Source organism: Scatophagus argus, chromosome 4 (assembly GCF_020382885.2).
Source record: "Scatophagus argus isolate fScaArg1 chromosome 4, fScaArg1.pri, whole genome shotgun sequence".
NCBI classification, from domain to species: Eukaryota; Metazoa; Chordata; class Actinopteri; family Scatophagidae; genus Scatophagus; species Scatophagus argus.
In genome coordinates, this window is record NC_058496.1 from 12297726 (window position 1) to 12321636 (window position 23911).

Consider the following 23911-nt stretch of genomic DNA (forward strand, 5'->3'; position numbering starts at 1 on the left):
TATAAAATTTCATTAAAACTTAAATTAAACCTAAATTTAATGAGCTACAACTTGTGCATGTGGATGTGTGTGGTGAGTGTCAACAGCTTTTGAAAATGCCAGACAAACAAACAAAAAAAAAATCAGCCTGAAAAAAAACCACACGTGCAAAAAGATAAATTGACAGATAGGAAACAAAGCGCAGGATGAAAAGACAGAGGAAACTTGGGAAAAATGCAGTGAGAGGTTTAAGATAATATTTCGGTAGCATGAGAATTACTCATCATCAGTCATTACTTACAGGTGTGAAAAACCAGTTACTGAAGTGCAAAGAAATAGAAATATGAGTCATAAGAAATATGACTTTAACAGCTGGATTTAAGAATCCAGGTGTTTTTATAGTTTTTATAGTATTTATTTATAACTTGAACACAACTGAAATGTTATTTAAGCTAATTAGTTTTAGTGTTCTTTGATGAATGAGAGAGAAGTCACTGCTTTAATGGGACTTTCAGCAAGATCATTACGCCAAAAAAAGCTCTTTCCTCACATTTTCCATTTGTTTCCTCTTCCTCACAAAATAATCTCCAAAACCATCTGCACTGGGGGTAAAATTACATGTTGCCTAGCTCTCTCTTTCTGTCGTCTAAACCTGCCTTCATGTCTGTCCTTACAGCTCCTATAAAATCACACAGGAAGCGAAAGCTGCTAGGAAAAAACAGAACACTCAAACATAAGAGGCTTGTGGACATCTCAAATGCACTCAGAGAGGCCATTAATAAAAATAATTAGCGTAGGAGATGGGCGGAAAAAACTGAGGCCAGCTTGGCTGATGTAAAATCTCATTTCTGTTATTCAATTTATCAGAGACTGAAGCAGGAAATCCACCAATCATTTTGCTAGAGCACAGAGCTCCTACAACAAGCATCTCTATCTTAGAAGGACACACACACAAACATACAAATACACACAGATCCCATCATCAGCCTTAGAGGGCCAGAGGGGTCATTAGTGCAGGAAGAAGATCAGATATCACCAATTCATCTTGGTCAAAATGATTACAGAAACACAGAGATCGAGAGGGATATATTGGTGGGTGGTTGTGTGCATTCCTGGTTTAATGCGCTATTGTGATCTTAGAGTCATTAATCAAACAGCAGAGGAAACACGCCCACGAAACATTTCACACACACTCGCACACCGTTAAGGTTCAGGTTCAGAGAGGTCAAGGTGATTATTGTCACTGTAACTCACAGAAGTGAGCAGCAAACTGCAGCACATGTTGGAGGGTAATCATTTAAGTCTACCCTCTGCGGCAACACACGTGACACAACGAGTGCTTTTTTCTACTTCTAGGATGGGCAAAATGGTGGTTACACAGGGACAAAGATAAGTTTATAGCAGTGAGATGTGTAATAGCTGGAGCAGTAGCTTGCTACTGAATACCCCATTCGGACAAATTTACTGGTGAGGCTCACTGATAAATCTGAAGGGTCAACATAAAAATAAAAGGATGCTGCATTTTAAGATGCTGCCAGATTCACCTTTTTGACATACTCCAATTTTCACATTTAAGTTTCACTTCTTCACTTTCTCCAGCTCGAATATTAGAGACTTCCAGCCGACTTCCTGTTGGCTTGCCACACTCTGGTTCTTCCAGATTTTTATTTGATTGAATGGACCAAATCCTGATCATACAAAGAGCTTTCCGTGCTCTTGAGAAATGTGATGGGCCTAACGAGCAGGTTTGTTTGTCATTTATCTACGCGTTTTTTTTTTGTTTTTTTTTTCAATAGTCTAATGATTCTGACAACCGCAAGTGATAAAAAAAATGCCAAGAAAGCCTAACTATGAAAAACACAGGCTCCTTACTTTCTTAAGTCCAAAATAAACTCACCTTAAGTGGCTGAGATAATAAGACAAACAAGTAGGAGAACCGTTAGTTTGTCATCTTTTTAGTCCCATTGTGCAACTATGAATAGGCAATTTTTCAAAAGATTCATTCTGACAATGATGCGCTAACATTATATAAAACCAAGAGAAAACAGGCACAAACCCTAAGAACTGAAAGAATATGGAGCCTATTTACAGCAAAAGTGAATGAAACTTACCTAACAATCAATTAAACATGCTTCAGCCCAGGCTGACAGTCATTTTGAGAACAATGTGGACTGTGGGTATTCTCATTTGCTGAGATAATTGTAAATACAATATGTGACAATGAAGAACTTCCAACTTTTTTTCCAGTACCCCTGGAAAAAGTATCCATCCAGAGGCAGAAGTTGGCTACAAGCTGTCATTTCTGAAACTCTGTACACACACACATTAAACTAAAAACTAAACAGACAAACCACTTATTACTTTATTCTTTGTGAAACTTTTTAATAATACAACGCACTCCAACACATCTGCTCATGCCAGATCTGTGAGCACTTACCTGGACTAGCTTTCTATTTCTTTATCTTATTTATAAGTACTTTATTCTACATTTTATTTACAAGTATGTTTTATCTCACTTTTATTTTGTTGTTGCTGCATGTGAATGCACCTCGCTTCTGCAACAACCTAATTTCCCTCCAAGGATTAATAAAGTCATCCATCCATCCGTCCATCCATCCATCCATCCATCCATCAAGGATTCAAATATTCCATGCAAGCAGTATTAGTCAGCATTGTACTCTTGATGGTTCGGTACTGAGGTACTACAGCTGTGCACTGTATTGTACTGCACCTGATAAAGAACTCAAATGTTCTTCCAAACCCAGTTCCAAATATTTTGCTGCTGACTGGGTTCAGTTTAGAAAGTTTATACTTAGACCTCTAACTCAAGTCTGAACATCCAGGCACCAACTGCGCCAAGGAGATCCCGAGAACATTACTTTATTCTGTGTGAAACTTTTCAATAATATTTTTACTGTTTGCAAGTCTCAGAAGGGCCAAGCTGTAAAATCAAATGAGTCCAGAATCATGGTAGTGACTGTGGGTAATAATGGTTATGATAATAATGTTGGCGGTTGACTGCAACAAAGGGACAGTGATTGAAAGTGTCCTACCGTGGTCTGTGATTTTACAAGACACAAGATAGAGCTCCTTCAGACTTCTCCCCTCCTTGGCGATGATTTCCACACATCTACAGAGAGACACAGAGAAAGAACAAATGTTTAATGTGTCACCTGGGGTATCCGCATTATGCATATTGCTTTTCACTTTAGCTTAAAGGCAGTTTGAAGGGCCTGTTGAAAACACTGACATGCATGTGCGCACGCAGCGGCTTTCTTCCTGTTAAACTCCCTCTGTTACACACAAACACACGCATGATTAGTCCACAGTAAAGGTTAAACAGTACAGCTGCAGGGTCATAACTGTTCTCATAGCCTGCCTCTGCTTCTTTTAACACACGCATTAATAATTAAACACCTCATCTAATTAAAGAAGCATGCATTAACACAGCGGGAGTATATCTGTGTATATTTGCGTATGTGAGTGTGTGCACCGACACACACATATATAGTAAGCTTGCTCACTTCAAAGAGGGATATCTGCATTCAACCCAATGCCTGAGCCCAAAGGACCTACAGAGTGTGTGTGTGTGTGTGTGTGCGAGTGAGTGAGTGAGTGAGAGAGAAAGTATACACTCGGGAGGGCTAAAGGGAAGATCAGAGCATCTGTATCAAATGATTCTCTTTAAATGCCTCTAATGAGAGAAGTGTGTGCAACAACTAGATTTTGATCAACGCATTTGACCTATTAACCTTCAGGAGAAAATGGTTTGATCTTTACGCTGGTGTTCAACATGAATATTTATGAGACAAAAAAGACAAGTACACATATACACACCCACACATACTGTAAGGCTCTTGAGTTAATGTGACAGCAGAGCTTGAAAAAAATCGTGGTGCTGAGCTGTCTTCTATCACGTCTAAGTAAGACGGGGAACAATTTTGAGTTCTTGTGCTCACACACTTTGACTGACAACTGAGGTTACGCATTGCTCATATACACCCACTATCCGCTGGCTTATCTCGCTGTAGGCCAAGTGCGATGCGTGAGGACTTGCTGAGAGGATGAGAGCTTATTGCCTTTCATGTTTTGCATGCCACATGCTCACCGTCAAGCAAACAGGAGTGAGAATAGGATAGAGACGACCGGAAATTCAGGAAAGAGAAATTTCCTCTTGAAACAAAGCATGTGTGTTCATTTAAGGTGACACATTTCACTTGATGTGTGACATATCACACTGCAGGATCAAGGACGAAAAGCTTCTGGCGAAAAGAAAAGTTAAAATGTGTGTCATAATTCTAAAATCCGTATTTCTGAGAGGAACCAAAGCTGTTAAAATGTGCGCTGGCCTGTCTGCTTTAGTTCACTGAGCTGCTTCATATTTCACATTTTCTATTAAATTTCATTGCCCTGCAAGCCTCTCCATGTTATCAGGTGGTACTTTTCTTGCCTTTTCATTGTCCTCTCACCTCTGTTTATTTTTCTCTCTGCCTCTTACTCAATCCCATCCTTCTTCCTTTTTCTCACTCTGTGGCCTGTTCTGACACATGGATACGAAAAACCCCAGTAGAAAAAAGACCCTTCTGTAACTGGTCACTCCTGACCCAACCTTGTGCTGTGGCCAGCCCTAGACTGCACTCACTTAAGCCACCAGGATCGCAACATCATGCTGTGTGTCCTGGGGCTATGGCATTACAACTGCTAATGAATGAATGCAGTGGGAAGAGGGAGTGAGGGAACCAAAAAAAAGAGCAGTGACAAAGGCCATGGTGGAGTGCATCCTCTGGGAGCTTGTTACACAGTGCCCAGGGTCAGAGCAAAAGCAATTAGATCAGACATCAATGAATGAAGGAGGGACTGAGGATAGATGGAAAGTGAGGGGGGGCAGAAATCTCTGTACAGTAGTTGGAGGTTGAACAGAGACAGAGGGGGTACATCATGGGGGGCTGACAGAGCCAAGGAAACAAGGTAGGAAAAAGAGGAATGAGTAAGAGGCCAGAATAAGGCTGGAATGAGGTGAAATAAAAGCATTAAGAAGACAGGCAGAGACAAGGGAGGACGGAGAAGACGTGTGGGAAGTGATGGCTAAGGCACGGTTCACGCCACATGAAAGGCCTTCAAGACAGCAACAAGCTCCTACCCACCTTCACTCAAACCCCACAAGGCTCAGCTGACATGAATTAGTGATCGGCTCACTTTCAATAATGTACAGAGCTTGTGACAAAAGCCCCCACTGGACGTGGTGTGCATACAAGATTCAGAAAGAGGCAATGCTACAGGAGATAACGGTGAGAGGAGAACATTAGGATGCAGGAGTAGAGACGGCAAGTCAGCTGCGTGGCTGAGCTGGAGAATCAGGAGGAATAGCAGCGAAAGGTAGGAGGAGAAGACAGCAGTGAGGCCCTCTGGAAGGAGGAGGAAGGAAGAAAACGGAAACAGATGATGAGAAGAGGCACGATGCAGCTGATGCAGGTATGTGGGATGGAGGATTAGGAATGATGAAATGTCAAAGACAGAACGTGTAGCATCATGACGATGAGGATACAATGTGAGCTGCAAAAGAAAGAGAAAACTGTGATGGAAAGAAGACGGAAATTTTGAGAGCAGAGATTCAGGAAACAAAAAGAATAAGTTAAGTGACAAGGGGATAAGTGGAGGAGGAGAGGAGGCAGACTGTACAATATGACAGAAATGATGGGTAAGTTGAAGGGAAGGTTAATTAGGATGATTTAGAACAATTACAGAAAAATGAGCAAGACGAAAGAGCGCGAGAAGATGAGGCGGAAATGATGATGACAAGTGAATAAGGCAAGAAAGTCAAGCAAGCTGTTTTGTGAGACGCTCTCAAAAAATATTATTGGTGCATGAAAAAGTCCAGAGGAAGCATTCTGTTATCATTATGTAGCAAGCTAATATACAGCTCAAGGCCACCTTTTCCAATAACGTGACAATAAAAGAGTTTCAACGACAACTAAGGGACTGCATGTTTCAGCGATTAGTGTAACCGGCAGGCAGGAGAGAGAGGAAGGACCAGGACGAGCGAGTCTCGTCGGGGGTCAGTGTGTTTGGCTCACTGTCACCGCACTGTCAGCACAAACAGCTAGAGGTAAACAATAAAACTGTCACTCCTCGCTCTATCTCATTCTTTCAGTGGCATGAAAACAAAATCAGACTATGGTTTGGTTCCCGGCGTGTTGAGATTTGGGGGCATTTCTCTTTCTTTAAGACAAAGTCATACACACATTTTCTATCTAAATTAAATTACCTGACCCACGCAACTGAACCTTTGCTCAACCCTAAAACATCTTTTATATTTAATTTTGTTTTCTCGAGAGCCAGCTAATGCTGCCTGCCAAAGAATGTAGCTTTTCTTTGACTCCATGCTCAAGGACAAAAGGCTGAATTATAGTATAAAAAAAGAGCAAGTCTTAAATGATATAACAAAGAGAGAGAAAAGGACTATTACTCAGGAACCCGGGTAACATTCAGCAGAAAAATCATAACAGGAAGTAGCAATTTAATACTCTCCATGAAACACCTTAAAAAGGTGGAGAGGGGCAGATGCAGCTATATGTTTTGATAACATCAGGAGAAAAAAATAAAAAAGCAAGAAAAAATATGCACAACTGGTCTGCCTTTGGAGTTTTTAAAAAGACAATTCATACTGTGTTACTTATAAAATTATGGTAACTATATCAGCATTAAGTTATCTTGTGTGGAAAGTATTTTTCAGAGTGTATGTAGACAGTGAAGCTCAAAGGTATGACAAGCTACATGTGGGCTATATCTCAAGGTGGAAATGCCATTCACTGAGGAATCTGCATGTGTTTTTGTTGTTGGTCCACCCATTTTTACTTCCCAGAATTGAATCTGCTCTTGGGCCATATTTGTTCAACCTCTGCTCACTGTCATTGCAAAGCAGCATACAGCACGTTCTCTTATTGAAAATTATTTAGGTTTTAGAAACTGCTAATAAATATGATAATGCAAGCGTTTTCTGTACTATGCGCAGGGTTAGGAAAATGAACTTTCAAGTCAAGGCCAACGTAGTGATGTAGATTCCTCCTCACCTTCATTCTTACAGCGCTGTGGCTCTAGTGAGTCTTCCATATATCAAAAAAAACTAGCAAAGCCTTTAAAAATCACTCGGTACACCTCAAGCATTATGGGCACTTTTACAGCATTGACAAGTGTTTAAAACACCAAAGAAAGAAGAAAGGATTATCACTCAGAAAATCACTGAGCAACTGGCAGATGACTTCTTCTAGCTGAGCTCTGTACTATATTCCCTGATACTGACAACTGGCCTTTGACTGCTTTCGAAGCAAGCAGAGGTTAAACTTGGACAAAGCCTTTTGATCAGCTCAGTGCTTGTACAAACTCAATCTTTTCTGCGAGCTCGTTCGAATGGCTTTAAATTAGAACATTCAATGGTTAAAGTTTTGCATTCTGAACTGTATGCAAAATTCTGTCAATTTCTATATTACAGCCATCTACAGAAAACAATCAAGATATACTGTGTATTCATTCTTCAGCAATATTTTACTGCAAGCATTCCCGCCATTTCACTGATTCCATATGCAGCAAACTATAAAGCGTCTACAGCGTGTCTCAACAAGGAGATGGGGGACATAAAGGAGGACAAAGAGAGCGAGGGACAACCTTGTGTTTGTATGTGTGTGTCACAAGACATAGTGTGCAATTTGTGCTTGTGTGAATGCGTGAATGTGTGAATGTGTCTCTCGGAGGTGAAGCTAATCTTCTTTCATGCAGCACAGCCAGAGGTATCCAAACAGACAGGCAGCAAGAGGAAGAATAGTAACAATGCTTGAGAGAGACCGAGGTCCATATTTATCACAAAGACTGCAGACAGTCTTCTAGCCAAACAACATGTGTAGCGCTTCTCTTTAGCTAGCTGATCACAATGGAACAGGAACAAAGACACTGCTGAGAGAACGGCTGTAGGTAGGTACAGTAGCATGGTGCTCATCCCGCTCCTCACACGGCCCACAATTACACGGCTGTCTGGCCGCACAAAAGGAGCAGGGAAATAGAAATGGATGATTTTTGAGAAAAGAGGGCGAAAGAGAAAGAAAGTAAGCATGAAATGTATAAAGAAAGCGGTTGAAGGTCTAGGGTGAGGTTGAAAACATAAAAGAAGGAGGAGGAGGAGGAGGAGGAGGAGGAGGAGGAGGAGGAGGAGGAGGAGGAGGCAGCAGCGGTGACAGACGAGACTTCAGACTTCCATCGCTGTCTTTGGACTTAATGAAATGGAAGGGCGGAGCAGCAAAGAGGAGGAGAGCAAGGCAAGATGGGGGTTTATACTTCTTAGGAGAACGCTCTTGCAAAATGATTCTTGCTGTAAATTTTCTTTATATCGACCATAAATCCATACACAAGAGTAAAGAAGCAGAGTTCTGCTTCCTCAGGCGATGGGCAACACAGAGTTTCTGGAATCCTCTGGACAAAAAAAAAAAACTTTAAGACGTTTTTCATTGGGCTAATATAAACGGATATAAAAATATCCAATACCTCAAAAGAGCCCTTTGGTAAGCAAATACTTCTTACTGAGGAAAAGCAACAATCTTAAAATGGAGCAATACAAGTTTTATTGAATGAGAGGGAACATCATTCATCACTTCACTGCTTTTTAAATTGCTGACCCTCTGATAATATGTGCAGACATACAACATTGTTGTGCTGCTTATTTGCGATCTAATTAAAATCGTGCTCTCCAGCAAAGCATCAGCAAAGCGATCCTTCAGGATGAGATTTTATTTCCTTGCTCGAGAAGAAGCTGTTTGCTGCTGGAAATTGAAATCTGAACTACAGAAAAAGGAACACCTTCAACAGGAGTGACAATGCCTCGAGACAGTCAGGTCTGCCACAGTAATCAAGCCTTTTGTGATTTGGTCAAATTTCATGCTTAAAAGAATAAAAGAAAGACAAACTTTCTAAAAACGTGTTGCTTTACAAACACTTCAGTATCCACATCTTTCATTTTTTTGATGGGTCTGACTGGAAAATATGTGATAAATGATAAAAAGTAAGTGCATACAACCCACAATAGACCTCTGGGAACATTCACACGCTATAAAAAACTATTGTAACCTCTTAAGTGTAGCCATGACATAGAATCATAGACACATCCCGCAATTACAGAATTAGAACTCCAGAAGCCAAGGCTGTAAGGTACACTTCTTTCCTTTTCAGTGTATTTGTGTGTGGATGGTTTCTATGTATGTGTGTGTGTGTGTGTGTGTGTGTGTGTGTGAGTTCCAGCCGTCTGAATCAGGGTCTGCTTCAGCAATTAAGGCCTGGATGATTTCCCAGGCTAGCCTGCCGTACCCACCGCTCAAATGAGAATCACATTCTTATTGTGTTCCACCACCGTTAATCATGTTTTCAAACGACTCTGCATAACGGCAGGGCATTCCAGCAGCTTGTCATCAGCCCGCTCAAAAATGTGTCGATGGGGTCATAACTGGAGCCATAAATGCCCATCATCCTCGGCTTTCCTGCACCGTATGAGCACACATTTTCAGGTCAACGTGGCCAACAGAAAGCTGAAATGCAAACTCTCTTATATGCGCTGCTGTCTCCTCTCATCCTCAGAGAAGGTTGGGTTCTCTAAATGCTTGAAGCACTTTCTCAAGTCGTACAGTGAATCCACTGAGTAAAACACTCTAAATGGTCCACAAATGGTCAAAGTTTTAGTTTAGACACAGCAGAAGTTTTACTTTGAGCAAACAATCATTCAGCTGCTCTAGAAATATACATTAAATGATACTGAGCTAAAAAGTGCAAACCCATTGCAACAACAAATTCACCTTTGCCAAAAAAACCCAGTGTCCCTCACAAATCGGTTGATTTGTCCATCAAAAACCAGGGGGAAAAGCCAGCTGAGCACTTTGTGAGGTTAAGTGGCAGTTATTCACTTCGAGCCCATCCAAATGGACAGCCTGTTGCCTTGCCAACGCTGACGGGCCTCCGTGATGCACATGCACAAACAGCATTTTCTAGCCATTTCTCCTTTGCCAGCAGAAACCAAACTGACCCGACTCTGCTCACACAACACGGATTTGTGATAGCTCTTCAGTCTGCCTATGCGGCTCCTTCCTCTGGTGCACCTGAGCAGTCCTCCCCCCCCGAGGCCATGCAAGTGAGATACTCACCTGTAAATGAACAAGTGGGTTCTGTAAAGCACTGCCATGCCCCTATCTACCTCCACGGTCAACCCAGTGCAGCCATAACATAATAAATAACTCAGGAGAAGATGAGCACTGCCCCGTGGCAGATGGCGATAACACTTACAGCCTCAGGTCTGAGTTGACAGCGTGGTGTGTGTGTGTGTTTGTGCAGGAGAGAAGGTGAGTGCAGCTCTGCCCATGTGAGACGAACAGTTAGGTTAGAGATGGTTGCCCATGATAGATGCCACTGTGGGGAATAAAAGCAGTGGATGCATCTGCTCTCTTGGTGCCTCTCTTATTTCTGAAACATGCAGTCAGGTAGAGCAGCAGAAAGAAATGCTCAAAACCTCACAGTGCACTGTATATTTATTTGATTATGGCATCGGAGCTTTAACCAGACTTGTATGTTTTTTTTTTTATTTTAAAGAAAACACACTATTGCAAGTACACATCTGTGGTTTGTACCCTGACACACACAAAAGAGAAGCTTTGTTTTAGTTTAACCCCAAAATAATCTGCTTGTGAAGTGACTTTTGACATTACATTTTTTTAAAAAAAAAACAAATCAGTGTGGCACAAACATTTCAACCTTTTTCCAATCAAAATTAACTTAATCAGCAATTTCCCTTTTGTTTAAGATAATCTTGTTTGGCATTTGCTTTTGCTAGAACGTGACAGACAGAGAAATGGGGAATGAAAGAGGGATATGACATTCAACAAACACTCCCAGCTGGAATCAAACCATGACAATGAAGTTATATGGTTGTGTGTTAACCACAAGGCCACAATGCAGCATGTTCTTAAATGTCAAACACTTTTTTTGACAAATTGAGACACTAATTTCCAAATAAACTATTAAATGAAGCGGAATGTTTTTCTGGGCTCTATTACCAACAGATATTAATTGATATTAAGTGATTTTTGCTTTTAAGGACACTGAAACAGCCCCATATTTCTCTGGAATCTTAGTCAAAAAATAATCTTTAGCATTTCACTATGATTAAATGGAATTTCTCCAAAGCAGATAATACAACCAGTAACTACCAGCTCATAACAGAATATTGTTTCAGACAATAAAGAAAACAGTCAGTCTGACTGTGATAAATTGAGGCGAACGCACCCCTCAGGGCTGCATACCGTGACTCCTCTGCTCCGTGTCCACATGCACAGAGAGGTGAACTATCACGATGTTTACCAATAAGCCTGACACAGTGGCACACGGCAACACACAGTGTACACCCTCCGCCCACTCAGCCATGGCTAATTGCTCTGCACTTTGATTACCGCCATCTATTTTAATGAGAGCTTACCAAACTCATTCTCTCCTGCCAGCTTTCTCTGTCAAACGCACATGCAAACATGGTACACACACGCAGGAGCGCGTGTGCACGCCACTTAGACACACATAAACATGCAGGAAAGAGAAGAGCACAATACTGTGAACTGTGCTTGTCCCAGTGGCAGGAAATTGGAGGGTGTTCATTTGGCTAATGGATATGAAGAGGAAGGGAAAAGGGGGATGAAGATAGAACGGGGGAGGACAGGAGGAAGTGAGGATGGCAGGGTGGGAGGCCACTGAAATACACCACAACAAATTCTGTACAATGGCCCAACAAGTCATATTGCAGCATGTAATTTCCTTGCTAGTATGATAAAGCGAAGAATACTTCAATTACACAGACTGGCTTTAATTACGCTGAATTTGCCTCATATGTTGGCTCCTGTTGAGAACGAATGAGCTGTTGTATTTTTGGTGCTACTGCTCACATCTCCTGCAGCTCGGCTGGACTCAGCTTCATTAGAACTGCTGGTTTACCAGCACACACACCGGGACGACAAAGCCTAATCAATGGACTCACACTGTTCTAAAGACCCAGGGAGAGCAGACACAGTAGATACCGAACTGGACAGGGTTTCTGATCGATGGAGAAAATGTGTGCTTTCTAGTGTGGATTCAGTCATCCTTTATTCTCCTTTCTACGGACTGCAGCTTCTGTCGCTGAGGCTATACAGTGTGTAATACTTTATTTTTTCCCGACATAAGTAGACTCTTCTACAGCTGCCCTTGACTGAAAGTGTGCTTTGCAAAAAAACACATGAACAGAACGCACATAAAAAGAAAGCAAGGGAGACCAGAACAGACAAAAAACAGGAAAGAAGAATGGAGCGCCACAACCGCAGTACAACCACAGCTATGCCAAATCACATCGTCACACTCTGTCTCATCACTTTACGAGACGTTAGGTCGTCCATGAAACTGGTTCAACATGTCGAGTATAACAATGATCAATACCACAATACCACACATGCATACACATAGAGTGCAACACAACTGCTAAGTTGGAAAATGTTATTCCAGGAAAACAGACCTCCAAATAATGCCAAGATGAGATCATAGCACAGCGCGAGAAAGTCGACTTGAAAAGGTGAACATACGTGGGCAAAATATGTATCCACGGTTTCAAAATATCATCTCAAACATAAAAAAAGCTCCAATCTTTACGGTCTGAATAAAGCTGGAGCTGCTGCACACCCTGGAAACAATCACCCCTGATCCTGACCTCCTGACCGGATGTCTGGAGACCCTGCACTGACCTGACCATCACCCCTGACGGCTGCAGTCACCACAGCAACATAAGCAATGGTAGAGCTAACACAGCAATTTAAAATAGCACCACAATTTATTATTACAAACACTGCAGACAGACAGGTTTAATGCAAGCAGTATCAGCATTCCTCTCACTTCATTTCTATACCCTAACACCTTCACCTACTGGATTTTAACACTGTATTGGCCTGTCTGATTTACAGCACATAATGTCTTCCTAGTCCCTTGGTGGAGTAATGATAATATTAAAGTATCCCACCATATCTATTAAATACACGGGGTGCACTACAAATGAAAAAAAAAAAAAGACTGTAGTATAGGGAAAGGGCTCTGGCATATACTGTAAAAACTAGCTGCTAATCCAATTGTTTCCTCCATGGGGACAGTAGAGAGAAAAGATCGTAATGAGAAACTGGTGGCTAAATAACCATGATGGTAATAACAGTGGGAGCGTCTCTCAGAGCAGGCGTTTGACTCTGGTGACACACAGCCATTAGGTATTCATGAAAACAGATGTTGCTTGGCTCGCAAGCTCATTGGCCCAAACGCCCCTCGAAAAAGCCAGAATCCTAAATGAATTTCCCAATGGAACGCACTGTTTGATCCCCAGCCAAGAAAAAGTGAGGAGATTTTCATGCTATAGGACAGGAGGGGTGGGGGTGGGTTGCGGCAGAAGGACAAGTAGGAGGAGGAAGAAGGGGAAGGACAGAAGACAAGACCATGTAAAAGAAAGACAGAAAGAAAGAGAGAGGGAAGTGTGCTTTATCCCCCTTGAAGTTGCTGTCCTCTCTCCTAACGTCTTTTCAGCACCAAACCTCATCTCTTTCTCCTCATGTCCAAAGATGCCATCTTTAGCATGGGCTGAAGAAACAAAATCCTATTAGCTTGATAGCAAAGTGAATTTGTTGAAGCAGTCTCAACCAGGCGACGCTCCAGTGGCTTATCACTGGCTAAGCAGACAGAGCTTAGGCAAGGGGAGGACAGAGGAGAATGGGTGAGGAGACAGAGGGAGGGGGGAGGCAGGGGAGTTTAGGTGCTTTTATATACCATACTGTACAAGCAGCGCTTTACAACAAGGGATCTTTATCATCTTATTTATTCCCTCACACCTCCCCAAAAACTCTCTGAAATTTTGCATTTAATTTTAGTCTATAAAACTGAGTCAATCAAAAACTCACACTTATTGATTCTTAATTGTTTAAGTTTTTCTGCCCTGCTAACATTGCGGGGTGAAGTCAGTAGCAAATTTGTACTTCATGCTGTATTACTGCAAATATTTTCTGAACTGTCAATATCGTAAGATAAGCAGTTTTCCTAGTCAGCTTCCACTTAAACTGCACTTAAACAATACGCAAATTGTTAAAAATTTTATTTTGTGTATTTGTATCAACACATTTTTACATTGCCAATACTGATGTTAGCATGTGTGTGTGTGTCTGTGTCACTGTTTAAGAACATTACGAAATTTAAATAAGCTTATAAATCCTAACTCTTTCCAAGATACTTTAAGGAGTACCAAACACTACTGTACAGTTTAATAACTCATTTGTTTATATCCATCTTTGTAAAACAGAGGATGTCAGTGAGGTGTACGCTCACCTGAAAACATGTGGGAGAGGATGGGGATGTAGTCCAAGAGGACAGGCAACCAGATGTATAGCCTTTGTTCTCTTTCCCTTCCACAACTATTGATATTACAGTCATCATCCTTACAAAGATCTCCTATTTAGTGTGTGAGCCAATTGGCCAAGGCTGGTGGTTTGGAGAGACAGAGGGAGGAAGACAGACTAGAAGAAGAACAGCCTTTAATAGACAGTGTTGTTGATGGATGTGATTATAGCCTCTTCATGGTGCCCATCCATTCTCTATAGATTCCAGATGATAACAGTGTTTGGACCCTCTCTTTCTTCCCCTCCCTCCTTCCCTCCCTCTCAACATTTTTCTCTTATCCTGTGTGTTTGACTCCTTTATTCTTCTTCTCCTGTCTTTCAGCCTTTCTGTTTCTATTTATCACCCTTGTTCTCTATGAGGCCTTCTTCTTCCTCTGTGTTTTTCCACCTCTCTGTACTTTAAACCCTGTGCCCTTTCTTTAATTCCCTCCTCCCCATAACACCATCGTCTTCTCACAGTCACTTCCCCTCTGCCCTCCTCATGTGCCCCTCTCCTCCTCCTCCTGCCAAACAACCTCCTTACTATCTTTTTCTCTCTACCACCGCCTCTCATCCTTTCACGGCCATCATCCCAGTGCACCTCGTTACAGTTTACGACAGTGTTCACATTTCCATAGAAAAAATAGCCCCCAATGGGTGGTACGTGTTTTCCTGGAAACACATTAGCAGTGTTGAGCAAAGGCACTATGACAAATGACAGGAGACTAACAGTGGGGATCCTGCTGGTCACTCAGCCAGCCTGCAGAAGCACTGGAGTGCATTCTGCCACAACACAGAGGCTCAAAGTGAAACCAATCCTCCAACACTGTACAATATCTGCCTTAATCTTACTCAAGCTCCGCTTATTACACACTCAGCATGGGCCCGAGACAGGCAACTCAGGGAGCTATGTGGCGGGGATTTGTATGGTAACTGCGCGTGTGAGTTTGCTCGTGTGTAGACGCAATGATGTGGTATCGCTATCACTGCCTAAGACAGAGCCACAGTAAAAAGGCGTGTAATATACCATAACACTGTACGCAGATCAAGTAGATTTATAGTCTCCCTCATCCCCCTCCCGCAAGAGACAAAACCATAGAGAATGTTAATTTCCAGCACCATAAACAACCATAATAAGCATCACACTGACATGCGAGCATGTTTGCATGCCTGCGTAACAATCTGAGTACTGTGATACATAGAGTCTGCGTACATGCCATGCATGTGCCTGTGCAGATGGTGTGAGCTTGGGTGTTTCACCATGTGTCTGTGAACGCAAGAGGTTATGTGCATAAGTAAGCGGTTGTGCACATGTCTCCTCATTACCAGAGTAAAGAAAAAAAAACCTGACCATGCTTCATTCATCGCCTCCATCATGCAAGGTGAGGTCATCCAGAGTAAATTCAGACAATCCTAATTGTGCCGGGTGATAATGTACCCACATAAAGGCTAACATATTTCAACCCGTAATAATACCCTCTGTAATCCAACAACTTTTCAGCACCCTCCAGTATCCAGCTTACATTCAAGGACGGGCGGAGTAAGAAACTGTGCCAAAAGCTGGAGGGCTGATCTGAAAAACAGAAGCAAAAATCTGAATAAAAAAAGAATATCTGAGCACGAAGACACACACTAATGCACAAGCACAAATCACTTCCTTGCATGCACTGATTTTCTCCCATGCTTAAACTACCATGTACAGGCACACATGTACAGAATGTCTACCCAGAGCAGCAGACTGGAGGGCTGGAGCAGTACAGCTCCCAGTCTGCCAGTTCAGTTTTATGTCTCGGCTTTGATACAAATCCACACAGCATGGGAGCTCACTCCACCACCTGAGGTGTGTGTGTGTGTGTGTGTGTGTCTGTGTGTGCGGGTATGAATGTCCAATCCACCACCTGTTTGTTAGCGCAGAAAGCCAAACTCCCATCAACTTCCACAGGGTGCACGAAGATGTTCGCGTGCGTGTGCATGAGTGTTTTCACATGTGGGTGATTGCGTGCACACGTCCTGTATGCGAGCATGTACCTGTAATGTGCGATCCATTCTGTTTTCCACATGAAGCTGTTGCTCATTAATCAATTTATGGAGGGACAGCTATATGAGCCAACACTCTCTTCCACTCCTTCACAATAAAATCTCACTGGGCTTTGCTCCTCCAGCTCACATAACCCACCTTCTGGCCAGAACAGGTCATACACAGTAACAAGAAAACCACAATGAGGACCACTGGTTTGAGCCAAACACATGCTATGATTATTCATTGTTTCAGCTGAACTCCTGTGGTTGTATATACTGTATACACTTTCAAGGTATTGTTTTTACTGAAACGTTAGCATCACAGTTTTCTTGCCAAATTTTCTTTTACAGCAGTTTGTGTGAGTGACCTAATGTCTGTATTGAAGGAGGTAATAATCATATTTATATAATTTTTGGTGCTTTTTCCAAAATTCTGGAAATTATTAACTATTAGGTTCAAATAACACTGTTGGATCTTGGCAGGCGTGAGGTACAAAGGCTATGACGTGTGTAACAATGACAGATGGTCAAAAAAAAAAAATCAAAAAGAAAATGTATTTAAAAAATTATGCAGTTGGACACCTCTGACAGCCGTGGGCCAATCTGTTCAACCACATGTCCCATAACCTAAACTTTTCTCATTTCTCATGAACCCCACAGAGAGGACATGACAAATGCAGCAGAACAATGTTTTATCTCATCTGACATCCCGACAACAAGGAAATAAACCTAAGCTGACAACCAATCAGATTGCCCATCTGCTGGTCTGCCTCACAGTGGTTGGGTCGCCTGACAAGCAGTGAAAGAATAATTTCTGAGGGCCACACCCCGGAGAAGAACAGAGAGGGGATACAGGGAGAGTGGAGTGGGCAGCCACATGGCAACTATGGCCTATTTGATTGGTAGAGGCACACAGGCAGCCAGGCAGGAAGACCAGGAAATGTAATTCAGGGAGGCTGTCTGAATATGACAACTCTGGGAGCTATTCAATCTGCAGCCAAACCCTCAAGTGGCGCCTCGCCTGGCATGGTGGCAGCGAGGTTACAACTGTGAGCTCACTGCCTGTCAACCCTACTACACCCTCTGTAGAGGAAAAGATATGATGGAAAGAGGAGAGGAGAGGAGAGGAAAGGTAGCAGATATACTAGAATTAAGATAAATGTATTTATATAATGACAATGTAACTGAAAAAGAAGGCGCAGCCAAGAATAAACAAGATTTAAAAGGAGTGGGTGAGCATCTGAAAGGAAAGGAGGCGGGAATGCCAAGAGACAGGGCACAATGGGACTCCGGAGAATGAATGGGAGAAAGACGGAGGAAGGAAAGGCGTAGTGAGTGAGAAAGTGATCCGGGCGCCGGCTGCGATTCTTCTCTGTCAAGCACGGCTCATAGAGAGTAGCGATAATTGACAACTGTGGCTGGCGTTCTTCACCGGACCACTCTATTCATTACAGAACCAAAACAATCCACCCCCCCAGGCCTCCTATGCTTTAAGCAGCCCATTAAGCAACACTGCTGCATGACTATGTCTGTTAAGTGTATCTAATACAGACTGTCTTGTTTTAAACATTATACTGTACAAGTGGGAGCAATGAGTGGAAGGACTAGTTTAGGCAATGAGGTTTGGGTCAAAGGTGGAGTGTAGTAAATCACTTTCAATACTGTGTGTGTGTGTGTAACTGAACATAAAAAAAGTGAAGTGTTTATGACTTCTCTTTTGTCCTGTGTGCATGATGATACACATGTGCAGTACACTCAAACACAAACAATGACCTCATTAAAAAATAAATAAATGACATTACATATTTCTGAGAGTATATATGTGAGTGAGTGTGTGTGTACGGGTGTAATTTGGGATTTCTTGCTCCAAACAATGACAGCAATAGATCCAACTTGAAGACATCCCCTGACCTCACAGACTCGATGTAAGTACTTTAAAAGGAGAGGCGCACTTATTGCAATTTTCCCATCCGATTCCGATTTCAGATGTTTTTTGTGTGACCCGCTGATACAGATTTTTGCTGATTCTAATTTTCTTTCTAAGAATTATAACTGACAGTATAAACAACCAAATATCAACTTTTCTTCAATTAAAAACTTTACTTTCATTACAAAACAACTTAATAAGCTTTGCGATTTTTTCAAAATAAAGTAAGTTGACAGAACCACAAATAACAATTAACTGAAAATGAGCTGTACGCCCAACTTTATGTGACATATTTAACCCACCAACTTTACTGAACAAAAGCAGGTGCAACAGATTTATATAACAAAACAAATGTCAGTTACTTATGTCATTTTACAGGAGGCTCAAAATATCGCAACACTAATGCATGTGCGCACGACATCCTCTCGTGTTTCAACAAAACACAACTTGGCCATAGAGCAGTGACATCACAGGAGGAAATGAGTGAGCACCTGTGGGAGCTAATAGTTCAGATGCTGCCATTCAGCTCTTCTCCCTGTCATTCACATCCATTTGGCTTCCCAGCAGTCTTTCCTGCTGATTTTCTGCGTTTGAGTCCTAAAGAATCTTATCAGTCAGTTATGACTACACTGTCTAGTCCTCACCAGTCAGCATTCAACCTCTGAGATAGGCAATGACAGCTCACTATTCGATACAGCTCCAAAAATCTTTTCTCAAGCCCATTCATTCATACAAGCATACAGATCGAGAAATTCGGCGACTCACAAAGACGCACAAAAAGAATCGCTCAGCACTGCTCCCTCCCTCCACACACAGTCATCTACCATTTCATCCCAAAGAGACTGTACACATTCAAACAAACAGAGGAGCCGGTTATTGTTCGAATGCAATTATCTTGTACTGTCCATCTCCTTGACTGCTGTGGGACAAAGGGCCCTCTGTTGATGAGGCTAGCAGCGTGTGAATGGGAGGTTAGACATCCTTGGCCTTTTCCATGGATGTGGACATTCAATCTGCCATCCACACATCCCAGTGGATCTGATAAAACTAAACAAACCCCAGAGAGGAGGAGAGAGAGGGAGAAAAAGGCAGACACTAATGGCTTTAGTATTGTGTGTAAATCCTCTCTTATCTGCCTGCTCTCTGTGTTAAGAGACTGGTCAAGGGCAGTGGGAAAGAATAAGCTCTGTAACCGCAATGCTGCCTGCCAGTGTTCACCTCAACGTAAACAGTTTAGAGTAGGGCATGACCATGCAAAGGCAGACACACCTTGAGGAAGACTCGGTGAAATTCCAAGTGAGCGTGCACACAAACACACCTACACAAAAGCATGCTATCCAGACTGATGCCAGAACAGGCTGACCTGGCATTAGACAGCAGCTAATTATTCTCAGCCTCTCTGATTCTCCCATTGGAGTTGTCTCACAAAAGCACGCACACTCACACACACACACACACACACACGAACCCACACTAATTGTAGTGCTGATTCTCTCTTTAGCGCTGTCTTGTCTGCCTCTCGTGGCGACAGAGCAGTAAGAGGGAGAAAATTAGTGGAAAAGGTAAAGGGAGTGAGAAAGAGAAGAAAAGAAAAGACACAGCGGATTATCCCCGTAATCCCACACACATACACACACACAGCAGTCCCATTATTGGGGGTGGGGGTGGGGGGGGGGGGGGGCAGACTCAGCTTCTAGTACATTTAAAGTACAGTAGGAACAGGCTTCTCCGTCTTAGCTCTCTCACTTCTCGTCTCTGGTTCTCTTTGTCCACATCCTTAACTCTGTCTGAGGCTTTCCTTTTCTTCCCTGCGTAATTTATTTTGTGTTTTGTGTTCACTCATTTCTTCTACCATTGTCTTTCTTTGAAAAACAACAATTCATCTTTTAATTGTTACTTATGGCTCAACCAAATGAAGAGGTGAGCACTGATGGGCTGATGCTAATAGCAACCAACCTGATAAGCACTTTGTCATGCTAATGAGAGCCTTGCAATGACTACCCACTGTTCTCTTTTCGCTCTCTCGCATGCACGGTCACACACAAAAACCCTCCAGTTCTCCCTCTGACCAGGTAATAAATATATAACATACTGATGTTAACTGTTTCTTTGCAAGCATATTAACTGGTGTTACAAAGGTTCTATTTTCAGAAGCTGCAAAATGTAATTAAATGTCAGACTAGGGTGTATTTTGTTGCTCTGTCATTGCGAGTGCTCTCTGTTTTTGCACACAGATGTAGACAATCTAGCAGCAATAGCAGAAGTGGTAAATATGCTACACTAATTACAACAGCAATTTCATCTGGAGTCTCCAGCATCTCAGTTCGGAGCAGGGCAATGGCACATTCACCCATCACAGCAATCGCCACTACATTGTATGTATTTTTAAATGCCAGCATGCAGATCATACAGACCAGAAAGGAGTTATCGCTAATTTTGTCAAACTCTGACTGTGTAGCAGCACTGTCACTCAAAGACAATACCATATACACAAATTATACGCATCTTAAAAGGGTAACACGATCACATGTCTGTAAGGTCTCTCTAAATGAGGACATCTCTTCTCTAGTGTCAGTCGCACAAAGGCAAGAAAGAAGACCGCAGCAGCAACAATGGCCTGAGAGCTGAGACTTGGCGGAGTTGGGTGTCACCTGTTAGATAGGTTGCAAGGCTGTGGGCTGTCAGAGGCTGGCAGTCGGACGCTCGAGACTGAGCCCTCTTAGGTGCCTTCCTCTGGGGAAATGGCTCTCAGTGATGGAGTCGCTGCTGCTCACTTGTGTGGATGTGCACAGTGAAAAAAGTAAAAACAGAAAAAGAAAAGAAAAAACAAAGTATGCTCCTCACACATTCAGAGAAGGCAGCTGGTTCAAATATCAACAAACTCTCCAGCACACAGACACAACAGCTGTCACCTAATGTCACTCCAAAACAAGCTTCAAACACATGCAACTGCAGGTAAATTATGGAGCACTCATACACCTGACTTGCACGCATGCATTCCAGTGTACACACACACACTTACGCACGCCCACTGTACAGTGCGTGACGGGAGTAGGTGTTGGATGCAATGAGTTTGTGTACAAGCTGTTATAAAATGACAGCTGGGAATGTAGAACCCATTGGTGGCAGATACACACCTTGTTATTGTATGGTGAATACAAATGTGAACACACACACACACAGACACACACAGACACACACAGTGCTGCTGCTGCTTCTGTTACAGAGTGTCTCCCTAACAGCATACTTCTGTCAATACCACTTGTCTTTGAAGGAGTGAGTCAACTGTTTGAGCAGAAGAGAGGAGTGTGATGGAGGTTGTTCACACCTCTGCACGTCAGCGTGTGGGTGCGTGGACGTATGTTTGCATACACTTCTACCTCACACTTAGCACAGGAGGACAGATGTCCTCCCATGTGTGTGAGGTGTGTGTGGTAATGTTTGAATTAATGTCACAAGACCAAACCTCACAGCGCGCTTCACGTGGTCTCCCCTCGAGGACGTGATCCCACTGCCAACTAGTGCAGAAGTAATTCACTCCATCTCCTTCTTTCAATCACTTCCACAATCTGTCCATCAGTAATTCATCTTCATGTTAGACGCTCTCACTCGCTCGCCATTCTTATCAGGATCAATATCATTGACGAGTACAAGGCAAGTAAAAGGAACTTCTCTTGATAGAGTAATGTTGGTTACTAGAAACCATTCAATAAATACTAGACAACCCATGTTGCCATATTAAATACATTCATTTGAGATATACTACATAATTCCCTTTCCATCCTGCAGTCTCCCTATCTTCAATTCCCTACTTATTTCTGAATGACAATCAGATATAAATGTAGGACTAAAAGCAAGGGAAATGAATGCATGGCCACCAAAAGCTCTTTGTTATTCACCTGTGAGCGCAGCGACAAGGGTTTATTAGATGGAGTAAGTGAAGAGAACCCAATAAGCATTTGCTGAGATCCAGACAGGGTGTTCTTGTTCTCCATATGCCTCTATTTTTTTTCACTCTTTCTACCTTTAACAAATCTCTCCTAACCTCACTGCTGAGCACAGTCTACCTCAAAAGCTCACAGAAACACATTAATTTGCAGTCTTCCATCCTGACATCCGTCGATCCATCCATCTGCCCAGCCATCTAAAAAGCAGCTCAGCTTCTGCCCTCCATCCTCATCGCCCCATCTGTCCATCACTGCTCATTACTTCCCCTGCTTTCCATTCCTTCTTCTGTCATATTTGTGGCCATCCATCCATCTTCTTCACTAAACACAACAGAAACTGCAGCATGTAAGAATATATAAATTCTTTACTGCTGAAAAAAAAAAAGTGGTAGCACCTTTTTTTTTTGCCATACATCAACATGTGAATTTATGAAGGTTTAAGGTTTTTCAGTGAATCCACTTGCAGAATAAAAATAGGACACTGATGCTGCTATGGTTTCGTTTCAGCAGTTACAAAAGGTGGGATTTGTTGTATCGGTTTGGCAGTGAGCAAGTGATTCATAGAGTGAAATCAGTACAGATAAATAAGTCGGAAACATCTTTATACAAAAGTCCATAGGGATTCTCATTGATTTGCTCTAAACTAATGCACCTAACTGCAGAAGTAAGCTCTTTTTTTATCTCATCTGTATTACTGGAGGAGGAAAATGTTGCGGTCTATATGCATTTTCTGACAACTCCACAAGAATCCTTATTTCACCTTGTATAGTAAGAACACACACTCACACACACACACACACATACACAATCTCAAGTTTCTATAGCGAGGGGAATTAGTCTAAAGAGACAAATGGCTGTTTATTCTCAGCTTTATCAGCAAACTAATCCAGACAAACAAAAAAGCGTCTAACATCCCGCTACCTGTGGTGACTTGATCTGATAAAAATCCCAGCCAAAAAGATTCCCCTTTGTGCAAAACCAACTCATCATCTCCAAATGTGAACAATGTATCTTTCCCTGAAAACTAATTTCCCTGTGAAAATGGGGTTTTAAGTCTTTTGAGGCTCCTTTTAGATTCTAATAAAGTAATTCCAAGGCCGACGCCGAGAGAGGCTTATTTCAATTTCACAAGGCTTTGTTCGAATTTGTTTTACATTATGACGCTGGTGAGCAGGGAGGGAGGAGGGGGAGGGCAGGGCGTTGGGCAATGTTTTGTTTTAATGCGTTCTGGTATGTTGTGTTGTTGTTGTTTGCACTCCCCACACTGTAAAAGAGGGAAGGAAAATGATATGCACCAAGTCAGTGTGGTTCATCCTCTCCTCCATCTTTGTGTCTCCACTGATCTGTTATGCAGACAAATACTGGGATACTTCCTCCAGAAAAAAATAAATAGTACATAGTCAAATAATACAAGTCATGCCTTAAGAGATGCTCTTTCACATTGGCAGAAAGAAGCCGTGTCTGTGCACACATGTCCCACTGTAAGACTGTATTTACATAGAACAATATTTTCACTGAACATTACAGCAAAGTAAATCTCCATAAACTTACTTACTAACAGCATACCCAAATACAAATAAACAATTACACAA

At 42.2% G+C, this 23911-nt stretch overlaps 1 protein-coding gene across 1 annotated transcript in view; it reads right to left on the reverse strand.

Moving 5' to 3' along the window:
* fbxl17 (F-box and leucine-rich repeat protein 17) overlaps nucleotides 1-23911 on the reverse strand; it is a 200032-nt gene that overhangs the window by 60006 nt on the left and 116115 nt on the right. Inside the window, exon 9 of the mRNA XM_046387748.1 lies at nucleotides 3033-3109. Coding sequence (XP_046243704.1) covers nucleotides 3033-3109 — 77 coding nt within the window. The remainder of the gene's footprint in view (nucleotides 1-3032; nucleotides 3110-23911) is intronic.